The following is a 13,209-nucleotide window of genomic DNA, read 5'->3' as shown; positions in this document are numbered from 1 at the left end:
TTTTATGCCTGTTTATACAACCAAAGATTGTATTGGCTTTTTTTGCTGCTGCTTGCACACTGCTGACTCATGTTCAAGTGATCGTCCACTAGGATTCCAAGGTCCCTCTCACAGTTACTGTTTTTCAGCCAGGTTTCGCCTAATCTGTACTTGTACCTTTGGTTTTTCCTGCCCAGGTGTAAAACTTTGCTTTTCTTCACATTAAATTTCATTTTGTTGGATAGGGCCCATTGTTCAAGTCTGTCAAGATCTTTTTGGATCCTGAACTTGTCTTCTGGGATGTTGGCTATTCCTGCCAGCTTAATGTCATCTGCAAATTTGATGAGTTCCCCTTCTATTCCCTCATCTAAGTCATTTATAAAGAATAGTGGGCCTAAGACGGAACCTTGTGGTACCGCATTGCTTACTTCCATATAGATGTAGTACCGTTAAGGACTACTTGTTGAGTTTTGAGTTTTGTCAGCCAGTTACAAATCCATATGGGGGTGATGCTGTCTACACATTTTTCTAGCTTGCCAAGAAGTAGGTTGTGGTCTACTTTGTGAAATGGCTTGCTAAAGACTAAATATACTATGTCCACAACATTTCGCTGGTCTATTAATTTAGTCACTTTGTCAAAGAATGAAATAAGATTAGTTTGGCACAATAATGCTAGAGTGCATCTTTTTGTGGAACACCTCTGAAGAAATTACAGGTTTGTGGTTTTAAACATTGATATGTACACGTTGTGTATCCCTTTAGGTCTGAGAAAAATAGAAGTGCAAACTGACCATCAAAGTGGGTGTTCTAGAACTAAAGGGTCTGAAAGTGACAGGTAATTTCCTTGAGTTATCTGATAATTCTTGCTGTTAGGATTAGACACATGCTTTCAATTTTCTTCTTTGTGGTTAAAAAATTATATTGGGTTATTCAGTGTAGATGACCAGGCTATACCCGAGGGTGGGGGGTCAAATGCATCATCAGCCTGAGTCTCTATGAGACCCTAAAAGAGACCTAAGTCTCTTGGAGACCTTGAGGTCTATTGACTCTTACCTGGCACCAATTACTCATGTCCATTAGTAGATCAGATTCTTGTGTATAGGTTGCATGGAATAAACACAGTGCTTTCTGAATTCTAACCTGGTTCCTGATTTCTTGCACCTAACATTAAGTACTAAATTGGCTGGTCATTTGCATATCATACATACCTATATCTATACATTTTTTTCTGTAGAATAGCAAAGTGCAATGGGCTAATTTATTGAAGAATGTTATGTAGCATCAAATAGGACTTTTAATTGGATATTGTTTCTTCCCCTCAGTGCCATCTGGATGCAGGACTAAAACTGACTGCCTGTGGCTGACCTCCTCCCTTGGCCATGATAAAAAGCTCGGGCAGGGGAAAACATAAGTCTTTAGTTCAGGGGTGTCCAACCTTGGCAACTTTAAGACTTGTGGACTTCAACTCCCAGAATTCCTCAGCCAGCTTTGCTGGCTGAGGAATTCTGGGAGTTGAAAGTCCACAAGTCTTAAAGTTGCCAAGGTTGGACACCCCTGCTTTAGTTCATCCATCTTGAAGGAAGCTTTTGAAAGAGACTCACTGTCAACATTGCCAGTTGATAGACTACTGTAGTCTCATTTCCATCCTTCTTATAGTGACATGGACTCCCTGGAGGCTGATGTCCAAAGCAGCTGGAGCGGGCAGGAATGGGAACTGTGTTGATGGGAAGAATAAGTGGTGGTGGTGGCAACTTCTTATGGAGGGAAAGTAAAAGCAAGTGTGCTCAGGTGAAAATTAAATAGTGGAAAGATACAGAGATGGGTTCTTTCCACTGTTATCTATTTTGATATTCCCATTTTTTGGGGGTGGAGAAAGAACTACCTCTCACAATCTGGTAACTATCAAGCACATTCTTTACTATTTTAAAGGTTGTCAGAAAATGTCTTTTAATGAGAGTAGACAGAATTGTTGTTACAAAAATGTATGTATAATTTTGAGTAAATTAGGAAAAGAAAGACTTGAATGTTGCTTGAACAGACTGGTTTATTTATCCAGTTACACTTTAAGCTTAAGACAAATCCTAAGAATTACATCCAGGCAGGTGATTATCAATATACTTAAACCGCCTTTAGGTCTATATGTACCGGTAGCTTCTCCAGCTACAGCGTTTGCAGAGTAAGCTGTATATCTGTCAAGTGACTTGAGAGCCATTTTTTTTTTTGCAGAAAAGATGACACTGAATGTAACTAATTAACTTCGTGTATCCTCCTCTTGCAGCTCCTAGATATGATGTTCTCCTCAGAGTTATAGAGAAGATTGACATTAAATTTACCAGAATAAAGCTACTCTAATTAATTGGAACATGAGCAGTTGGTTGTCAAAATGCAGAGCTAACCACTTTGTAGGTTTCATAATTATATGTTATCTTGCTGTAAGAAACCTAAGAGAAATCCAATATAACCTGGTCCCTCATTAGAGTTGGATACCAACATAATCAAAGTAACTGCTTTTAGACCTGGTACCTTAAGCAATCAATAAATTGCCAAAAGCATCTACAGCAAATTGTCTAATGTTGTTATTACCGGAAAAACAATGAAAAGCATGTCCATCTAGACAGAACTTACTGCTATAAACCAATTTAGGACTTGATTTCCTGTGTGTGTGTGTGTACACATAAATACACATACACACTAATGAATTCAAGAGTTGTCCTAACTAACGGATGGAGGGTGACTTCTAATTTTAAAAAAACCGCTGTGTCCTATCTCAACATCTTTCTTTCTCCGCAGAGAAATTCAGCAACCTGTTTCCATGGCATATTCAAGATCATCCCGCCGAATCAAAACAACAGCTCTTGCAAAAACGAAAATGGATCTCTCCAAGCTTCTAGACAAAGAATAGGTTAACCAAATCTGTTTGTCACTAAAATTTGCTTTATGTGCTGCATAATAAAGATAAAATCTTTATAATGTGGTATATTTCATACAAAGATGTCTCTATTTTTTTTTAAATAGTTCCTATTAAGGATGCTTGAGAATTATACTTAATTTCAACCAATTTTTATTGCATATAAAGTTCAAGCTGTTACTCTGAAAGCTGTGTCTTGGATGGTTAAATCAGTTTGTTTTTCAAAATGTAAACGTATTTTTAAATTTGTCCTTTGTGAAATGTAATAAAATGTTGTAGATTGTCCATAGTATTTAATATGGCAGATAAATTTACTTCAACAAAAAAGTGATTGCTGTACAACTCCAACGTCTCAATTAAAAGTTTGGAAGCTTTTAGCTGTAAGAATTTAAAAATGAAAATCATTCTAATACAGAACTGCATCAATAAAACAGCCACATGTATTATTATGAACTATCAGAAGTACATTGCAAAGTGCATGCTGACTTTTTGAATTATAAAAGTAAGCATTTTATGTTAGTGTCTTCCCACCAAAGACTAATAGTATTAGTAATGTAAGGAGGGTTTAGAAGGATGCAAACTGTCCAAAGCTGAATGTATTTAATCATAAAGAATATTGATTTTTTTGCACTGAGCAAATGAATATTCATTATGGCTCTTCATACTTGATAGGCCTTGCTTCTTTTAATAGCACCTCAGAACCAGAATCATGTGTCCTAACATGTCTTGCAGTGCCAGTAGTTTTACAAACTTGCAGCATCCTTTACTTTTCCATGTATGAAAATATAAAGGGGGTTGAGTTAGAAGACCTTCAGGGTCCCATCAACTCTAATATTCTATGTACTAAACTACTTTCATTGTTAGAATATACCTACCTGCTATGAGATGTTCCTGGGTATTTCCTACATGAGTCATATTCATAGACAATGTGCACCAGGAGAAATTGTGTTACTCATTTCACTTGATTATAGTCAGTTGTAGCATCCCATGGTCACATGACCGCAATTTCTGAGATTTATCTTTAATTTCCAGCAAAAAAACACACCACCATCCATTGAATATAATGCATTCATTAAAGACCATGCATTTGCTTAATGACTGCAGTGTTCATTGAACAATACCACAAAAATGATAAAATTAGTCACCTTAATGGCTGCCATAACTTAAGGCTAATTTTGGCCTCGATTACAGTTATAAGTCAAAGACTCCCTGTATTCTGTATCAGCTGACTATAATGAATCAAATACATCCACATCTTTCTTCAGTTGGAAATTACTTCCTAACAAGAAGTGGGAGTTAAGATGAATCCAATTTGTTCAACTGAACTTTTTTCTCCATTGCCATTCTCATGTTTTTCACAGCATTTTGATAAGTGATATATAGGATTAGATGCAGATCCTAGATGGCTTATTTTTAAAGCAAACTGGACAACTGGAATGGTAAACAACAAATTCAGATAAGAAAAAGGAGATAGGTTGCAACCATTTTAATCTACGTGTAGTGTAACTTCCCACAAAATGTCACCACCGCTTCCCAATATTTAATAAAATGTTGATAATGTGAAGGCTGGTTAAGTGACTAAAAGGGTCTCCTTTACAATCAGTGGCCTTTCAGCATTTTAAAAAAAAGATAGACATTTCATACAATAAATGAAAATTAAGATTTAGAAAGCATAGCATACATTCTGATCATTATTGTCTGAAAGATTTTACAAACTGCATTTTTATACAACTCTGCACCAAGGTAAACTTCAATTTCTTAATAACTTTTACACATCACATTACATAAATATATTAACATCTGTGCGCAAAATTAAACTACAGAATATATAACTAGAGGCAAAAAGATGAGAAAAAATACAGCATAGTTAAAAAGATAGCCTCTGCTTCATACAGGACTTAGAATGAAGATATTTTTTGTATTTACATGCAAAGACTTCAGTGAGTGATCAATATTCATGATTATGGAACTATAACCAGCATGTTATTTCATGATCAAAATGCTTATTTAGCAGGAAAAAAATCCATATAATGTACAAAACAATAGTGCAAGAAGAGCTTCAAACTGTTCTCTTCGTTTTTGAGCTTTTGGTTAAAAACTATACATCTGACCAAAGATGCTGCTGTGAAACTTAGCTTTTACTCCCCAGGTAGATTTAAGGCACATAATCATTTTCAAAGATTGTTTGGTTCTTTATGTCAAATATATTTCAGTTTTCACATTTTCATTTTTAGAAACCAATCAGGGCCAGGAATACTATTTCAATAAATGCATTTTGTAAAGACATAGAAGATGAATCTTCTGACTGCCACTGTACTGTTAATAATAATAAAATGCCATTGGCTTATACAGAGGTTAGCCTTGTTGAAACATAGTCCTACTGGAGTAAACCATATCAAGTACACAGATGCCATTTAATTATTTTAGAAATATTTTCTGATTGAATAAAGTGTGGCCTCTTTCTATACCTATTAAACAGCAGTCACGATTTTGCTTACATTTTTAAGTTTTAAGCAGAAAAAGCTAAAGCTTGATATATCTAGAGAGAATATTAGTCAATCCCTGATACAGGAATGTTCTTTGATTAGCTAAAAGTTGATTCCTGTATTTTCAATAAACTTAGATGCTTGTTTCTGAAGTAACAATGTCTAAATTTTAGGGTTCTTACACATTCCAATAGTTTCATGCCTACATATTGCTTTTCTTGCATGATGGTATTCAGGCTGGGACAATGCTGGATGCCACCAAGTTTTTTAGTTTAAACAAGATGAATGCACTTTCCAATCAAGACTTTGTTTGGCCTTATGTATATATATCCTGACAGTAATGGGTGTGAATTCTTTTGCAAGTTCAGATTCTCAAACCTCTTAAGGTGCACAAGAAAAGGACAAGGTTTATAGCAAGTGACAGGTTTGTGTATTTATATATCATCCTCTCCCAGCAAACTGGACAATTCACTGGAGCTAGAGAATCACAAATGAGAATACTTGTGAAAACAAGTTTCCCAACTTTTTTCCTTCCCTGCTCCCTAAATGCTCCAAAATACACCCAAGTTGGACAAAACCAACCTAAGATTTGCATTTTATTTCCTCAAGGGAATCTTTCTAATGCAGTTTTATAGGTAAAGAGGAAAGAAATTTGTCAATTTAATGGTTCTTAGGAGCTAAGCAATCTGCTTTGTTAAACATAAATAGTAAATAATATATTTTCTCAGCATTTTTAACTCTAAAATCTGATTAAATTGCTGTATGGATGAGCAGGCTGAGCCCTTTGTACCCACAAGAGATCCAAGTTGAATTCCTGTGACTCTTAGCCAGCATGCATGGGTGTTAGGAGTTGATTCTTGTAGAGAGGTTAAGCTTGCAATAAATCTTGATACCCATTTGAACTGCCTGAATCTCCTGATTTTCCTGGAGCTTGACAATTGCTCAATTTGCAATTCTACTGATTATACCTCAATAACTAGCCTCATATCTTTCCCATGATGTGGCTGAACTTTCGTAGGAGAACAAGCGAGCAGTAAGTTGGCTATTATTGATTTGTTTGGGTGCCTCGTCAAAAAATAGATCAACTATATATAGTTATTCAAGTGCTAATTCAGGGGTATCAGATAGTATGCCTATAAGACTGTACAATTGAAGCCCATGATACAACCAAAGAAATAGAAAAAGTAATGCAATTACATTGACCGCCATGGAATGAATTTCCTTTTTATTAGAAAACATTAGGCAAAGCCAGAACTTATTCAATAGTGCAGGGGTCCCCAACCTGTGGGCTGTTGCCCACTACTGAACTGTGGCTTATTTGCAACCGGGCTGTGTGAGTGGCGGTCACTGGCATTCACAGTCCAACTTGTGAGAGCAGTGGACTGCAGCCCCCACTCACATGTGCGGCAGGCACTGGTGCTCACAGCTCCACTTGCATGAGCAGTGCCCACACCCGCCCGCTGCTCACACAAATGCTCTGCATGGGCACATATGCAAACCTGCCCTTCTCCTCTCCCCCTCTCCCCCCCAGGTCAGGCTGACAACCCGGAAAGGTTGCAGAACGCTGCAGTAGAGTTCAAATCTTCTACAGATAATTGAACTCAACAACTTTTGCCCTTTAGATGATTGCATATAATCCATCAGTTTGGAATTAGAACAAAGAACCTAGGACAACAGGAAGAGACCTCACAGGTATTCTAGTCTTTTCTAGCAGGAAACCCCATCCCATTCCAGACAAATGGCTGTCTAGTTTCTTCTTGAAAACCTCCAGTGATGAAGCATCCACAACTTCTGGAGGTGAGCCACTCCACTGATTTAACTGTTCCCATTATTAGGAATTTTCTCCTTAGTTCTAGGTTGGATTTCAATTTGATAAAATTTCCATCTGTTGTTTCTTGTCCTGCTTTGGAGAATAATTCAACCCACTTCTAGCCCCACAAATACAGAAAGACAGGTATCATGTCACCCCTAGTCCTTCTCTTTGTTAGACTGGTTATACCTAGTTTCCTCAATCGTTCATCATATGGCTTAGCCTCCAGACCCCCATATTATCCAGGTCTTCCTGCTCAGCAGTGTGACCGAAGAGATATATAGATTCTATCACAATGATATATTTACTACAGGTGAAACTCAAAAAATTAGAATATTGTGCAAAAGTTCATTTATTTCAGTAATGCAACTTAAAAGGTGAACCTAATATATGATAGACTCATTACATGCAAAGCAAGATAGTTTACAGCTCATGAAAACCCCAAATCCACAATCTCAGAAAAGTAGAATATTACATGCAATCAATAAAACAAGGATTGTACATAGAATATCAGACCTCTGAAAAGTATAAGCATGCATATGTACTCAGTACTTGGTTTGGGCCCCCTTTGCAGCAATTACTGCCTCAATGTGGTGTGGCATGGAAGCTATCAGCCTGTGGCACTGCTGAGGTGTTATGGAAGACCAGGATGCTTCAATAGCGGCCTTCAGCTCTTCTGCATTGTTCGGTCTCATGTCTCTCATCTTTCTCTTGGCAATGCCCCATAGATTCTCCATGGGGTTCAGGTCAGGAGAGTTTGCTGGCCAATCAAGCACAGTAACCCCATGGTCATTGAACCAGGTTTTGGTGCTTTTGGCAATGTGGGCAGGTGCCAAGTCCTGCTGGAAAATGAAGTCAGCATCCCCATAAAGCTTGTCTGCGGAAGGAAGCATGAAGTGCTCCAAAATGCCCTGGTAGACGGCTGCATTGACCCTGGACTTAATGAAGCACAATGGACCAACACCAGCAGATGACATGCCTCCCCAAATCAACAGACTATGGAAACTTGACACTGGACTTCAAGCACCTTGCAGTGTGTGCCTCTCCATTCTTCCTCCAGACTCTGGGTCCTTGGTTTTCAAATGAGATGCAAAAGTTGCTCTCATCAAAAAAGAGGACTTTGGACCACTGAGCAACAGACCAGTTCTGGTTTTCAATAGCCCAGGTAAGAGGCTTCTGACGTTTGTTGTTCAGGAGCGGCTTGACAAGAGGAATATGACATTTGAAGTCCATGTCCAGGATCTGTCTGTGTGTGGTGGCTCTTGATGCACTGACTCCAGCCTCAGTCCACTCCTTGTGAAAGTCCCCAACACTTTTGAATGGCCTTTTCCTGACAATCCTCTCCAGGCTGCGGTCATCCCTGCTGCTTGTGCACCTTTTTCTTCCACACTTTTCCCTTCCACACAACTTTCTATTAATGTGCTTTGATACAGCACTTTGGAAACATCCAATTTCTTTTTCAATTACCTTTTGAGGCTTTCCCTCCTTATGGAGGGTGTCAGTGATGGTTTTCTGCACAACTGTCAGGTCAGCAGTCTTTCCCATGACTGTGATTCCTACTGAACCAGACTGAGAGACCATTTAAAGGCTCAGGAACCCTTTGCAGGTGTTATGGCTTAGTTAGCTGATTAGAGTGGGACACTTTGAGCCTAGAATATTGAACTTTTTCACAATATTCTAATTTTCTGAGATTGTGGATTTGGGGTTTTCATGAGCTGTAAGCCATGATCATCTCAATTATGACACATCACGGCTTGAACTATCTTGCTTTGCATGTAATGAGTATTTCATATATTAGGTTCACCTTTTAAGTTGGATTACTGAAATAAATGAACTTTTGCATGATGTTCTAATTTTTCGAGTTTCACCTGTATATCATAAAGGGTTTGAACCCTATCATAATTGGGCTCCATAGGTCTGATGATTCCCAGTAAGGATGAAAATGGCGGTGGTGAAAGTAACTTCTTGGTGGTCAAAGTAACCCAATGAAGCACCCAATGTAATCCATAGGATATGGATTGTGCAAACATGGAGAAATGCCTCCTCCCCACCAAGAGACGGGCGTTGGAAACAAAGGTAATCCTCAACTTCAATCACAATTCAGCCCAAAATTTCTATTGCTAAGCCAGACAGTTTTGCCCCATTTTATGACCTTTCTTGCCACAGTTGTTAAATGAATCATTGCAGTTGGTAAGTTAGTAACATGGCTGTTAAGTGAATCTGGCTTTCTCATTGACTTTGCTTGCCAGAAGGTCGCAAAAGATGATCATATAACTCTGGGACAGTTATGAATACATGCCAGTTGCTAAGTAGGTGAATTTTGATCACATGACCATAGGGATGCTGCAATGGTTCTGAGTGTGAAAAGCAGACAATGTAATTCAAACAGTCACTAAACAAATAGTTGTAACTCGAGGACTATGTGTAATATGAAACCTCATCCATAACATAATTCTATTCATGTTGCTGCAAATTTAAGACAGACTATATATACATTCTGATAGAAACAGGTAACCCGTGACTTACAACAGTTCATTTAATTACTATTTGAAGTTACAACAGCACTGAAAAAGTGGTACGCCTGTTTTTCATACTTATGTCTGTTGCAGCATTCTCATGTTCGTTTGATCAAGATTCAGACACTTGACAACTGATTCATATGTATGACAATTGCAGTGTCTCAGGGTTGTCTGATCACTTTTTGTGACTTTCTGAAAAGCAAAGTCAATGGCAAAGCCAAATTCACTGTCTATCTTAACTACAGTGTTTCACTTAACGACCGGGGCAAGAAAGGTTGTAAAATGGAGAAAACTCACTTAACAACTGTCGTGCTTAGCAACAGAAATTTTGGGCTCAATTGTGGTAATCAGTCGAGGACTACTTGCAATGCCTTGAGCCAAGCAATTCAAAACAAAATGAACAAATACATCCTTAGAATCATTCAGTGTCTTTCAGAGTCTATTTCTGCATTATGCAAACTAAGCCTAATCTCCTCTTGCCTGAAAAGATGTACTGCTAAAACAGCCACGTTCTTCAATCTTTGCAACTTGAAGATGTGTGGACTTCAACTCTCAGAATTTCCCAACCAGCATAAATTGCCTTCCTCTTGCCAATTTTGACCTGGCAGGGAAGAGCTGAACTTTTCTGATACACTCGAGTGCAACCCTTAACAAAGAATTGCTAGTTTGGACAGATAATGTAAGTTTCCACGCAATGCTTCTTGTCCTGCCTTCAGGTGCTTTGGAGAATAGGTTGGCTCCTCTTCTTTGTGGCAGCCCCTTAGATATTGGAACACTGCTATCACACCAGTCCTTCATATGTCATTAAACTAGACATATACCGAAATACCCAATTTGGTCTCAGACAAAACCTCTCTACTCCTCACAAAGATTGAGGGAAGGAGAGGGAAAGTCCGTTCAGACTTACAAGATTCTCTTACTGCAACCTTCTAACAAAAATAGTATTAGCATTCATAACTCTGGTTTCCTAGTCTGGTTTTCCTTGAAGGGCTGATATCGGCATATTTTTATCTCATGGTACAAAGATTTGATATCATTCCTGGAATACATATTGTAGAAACAAGTGCAATGAGATTGCTTGCCTTGCAGTTATATTTTTGCCAAATGTAAATCTATACAATCCATCCAATCTCCTTACACCGAATCTATGTAAAGTTTTAAAAGTCTGGCATTTAAAATGTTCTTTGAAAATGAATTTATAAACATAAAATAATTTTCCTCCTATGGTTACATACTGTAAAATTGGCCATGAACTTTAAACAAGTTAGTTTCTTCAGTAAAGTTAACACAAAGTCGATTGCATTGCTCCAATGCTAAAGAAACACTATCCAAGAAATATGTATGTGCATTAGCTTCTCTTGCTCTAGTCTTTCTGATGTGTCTGTGCAGATATCTCAAGATGAGAAGAGTAAGACCTCTGTGAAGTACAACACCAATGAAGCTCTGTATAATGGACTGCTCATCTGATGAAAGTCTGGCAGGCCTGCCTCTGGAGAGAGGACAAATAAGGGGTAGCTTTCATCCTCCACAATGGCGGCACTCCTTTTTCCCTTGTGCCTAAACCATATTTTCTTTTGAGATTTGTGCAATCCACCAAAGGGTACCACTTAACCAAGAGAAAATATAAAATATGACTAGGAATTGGATATAGAGGCAGGTTTCTTACTAGAAATATCATTGATAAAGCTGACAAGTTTCAAGTGGCACATCATCAGCCTCCATACACCTTGGACAAAATAATTTCAGAAACATCTATTGCCTTCTGATTGTACCTTATACTTTCTAGAACCCTGATGTAACAAGACAAATCTGGAAATAGAACAGGCTGCCACTAACATATCATGTTCATTTGAATTCACTGAATCTCTTGGCTTGAACTTTAGGCTGGAGAAATCTCATCCATAACTGTGCTAAATGTTTCTCTAGGGTGTCTTATATTAGTTTTCTCTTTTTTTAAAAAAAAAGAACGCTAATGCCTATCTTGCCCTTGATATCTTATGATTCCTGTAAGCTCATTTCAGATAAGATTCTGGGCCTCAAGAACAAATTGTCAGTTGTGCCATCCATCAGAGGGGTAGTTTTTAGGACACACTGCAAATTAAAAGGCCATTTTAAACACATAATGGAAAAGTAAGCCTTTGCCAAGGTTTCTGAATTTGCTCCGATATACTCTGCTAGGTGGATTCCCTTTCAGTCTTCTTTGTTGAATCTTAAGATGCATATCTTAACATGCATGCAACTTGTCACAAATAAAGAGAAAAGAAGTTCCATTGTACTATTATTCACTGGGGGTGGGGATAACATTTGGAAGCCAATATGCAACCATGAGATTCGAATGGTTAGCATTCTTGAGATATTTTGATAGGCATGTCCCAAGGAACCACACTTTAGATCCTTCACATCAACACGGACACCATCCTATATGCAAGCTTGTCACTAAGTTGTGCACGTAATTCTTTCAATTTCAATTAAATGCAGCCTCCAGAAAGGAGTTTGAATGTTTAGCTCTTCAAAGCAGTTTTGTTTAGTTAGTACAGCAATGACTTGCTCAGTTTGACAATCATTCACAGTACTGCATGCTTCTCTGGGATGATGATAGATGAATTCATTTTAACAATTCATGGGATTTACTTGAGAGCTTCCATGGAGAGGCAATTGGAATGGGATCATGGAGAATTCAACAGCTTTGCTAGCAAGTCCACCCAGCAAATGCAGCCCAACAGGTTTAAGAGGACCTAAAAGAAAGGAAGATGCCATGATAACCTAATTTGCAATCTCTACACATTACAAATCTGACAGGAAAAATTTGAGATACAAATTGAGAATAATCTATTTACAACTTCTGTTCAATGCTGGTTTTTCTTAAAGAAATGTAGGTTGCAGTTTAGCAGAGTCCCAACCTTTTCAAATCCAGAGATTTTAATTATAAATTTAAATATGTTCTTTTATTTCTCCTATTGACATCAATGGCAAAACCTGTCTAGATGGCCAAAATTCACTTTTTTCATTGGCAATGTTTATAAAACTGTAAGAAGATGCCAAGAGTAATTGTCACCCATTTATTAACCAAGGTGCATGAATAGGTAGTACAATTCATCTAAAATCACAATCAATTTAAATAAAAAGTCTAAATAGTTTGTTTTGTGTTCTGAGTGAACAATGTTGTATGGGGAGAAATGTAAAAAAACCACTAATAAATAATAAAAATAAATAAATAACTAATAACTAATAAAAATGCCTAGAAGCAAGCAAAATTATACTTAGAAGCCAATACAGGTTTGTCAAAAACAGATCATGCCAAACAAATCTTATTTCGTTCTTTGAAATTAGTGGACCACTGAAATGCATTAGACATTATATACTTGGATTTCAGTAAGGCATTTGACAAAGTAGACCACAAACTATTTGTTGGTAAGCTAAAAAAATGTGGGATAGACAGCATCATCACCAGATGGATTTGTAACTGGTTGACAAACTTCACTCAATGTGTAGTCTTTTATGGAACTA

The 13,209-nt window shown here is 37.6% G+C and overlaps 2 protein-coding genes across 4 annotated transcripts in view; one reads left to right on the top strand and one right to left on the bottom strand.

Annotated features, from left to right (window-relative positions):
* NCAPG (non-SMC condensin I complex subunit G) overlaps positions 1 to 3,318 on the top strand; it is a 33,992-nt gene extending 30,674 nt beyond the window's left edge. For both annotated transcript variants that reach the window (XM_087963359.1, XM_087963358.1), the window contains 2 exons: positions 742 to 814; positions 2,770 to 3,318. In XM_087963359.1, the coding sequence (XP_087819485.1) occupies positions 742 to 814; positions 2,770 to 2,881 (185 nt within the window). In that variant the 3' untranslated portion in view covers positions 2,882 to 3,318. The remainder of the gene's footprint in view (positions 1 to 741; positions 815 to 2,769) is intronic.
* Positions 3,319 to 10,880: 7,562 nt separating this feature from the next.
* Positions 10,881 to 13,209, bottom strand: part of LCORL (ligand dependent nuclear receptor corepressor like) — an 86,731-nt gene continuing 84,402 nt past the window's right edge. For both annotated transcript variants that reach the window (XM_026678839.2, XM_026678840.2), the window contains exon 8: positions 10,881 to 12,437. In XM_026678839.2, the coding sequence (XP_026534624.2) occupies positions 12,313 to 12,437 (125 nt within the window). In that variant the 3' untranslated portion in view covers positions 10,881 to 12,312. The remainder of the gene's footprint in view (positions 12,438 to 13,209) is intronic.

Source organism: Notechis scutatus, chromosome 4 (assembly GCF_049901735.1).
Source record: "Notechis scutatus isolate UNSWTSFEM ecotype Mainland chromosome 4, rNotScu1.2, whole genome shotgun sequence".
Lineage (NCBI taxonomy): Eukaryota > Metazoa > Chordata > Lepidosauria > Squamata > Elapidae > Notechis > Notechis scutatus.
Note: the sequence above shows the minus strand (reverse complement) of the source record. Positions and strands in the feature narration are given on the sequence as shown.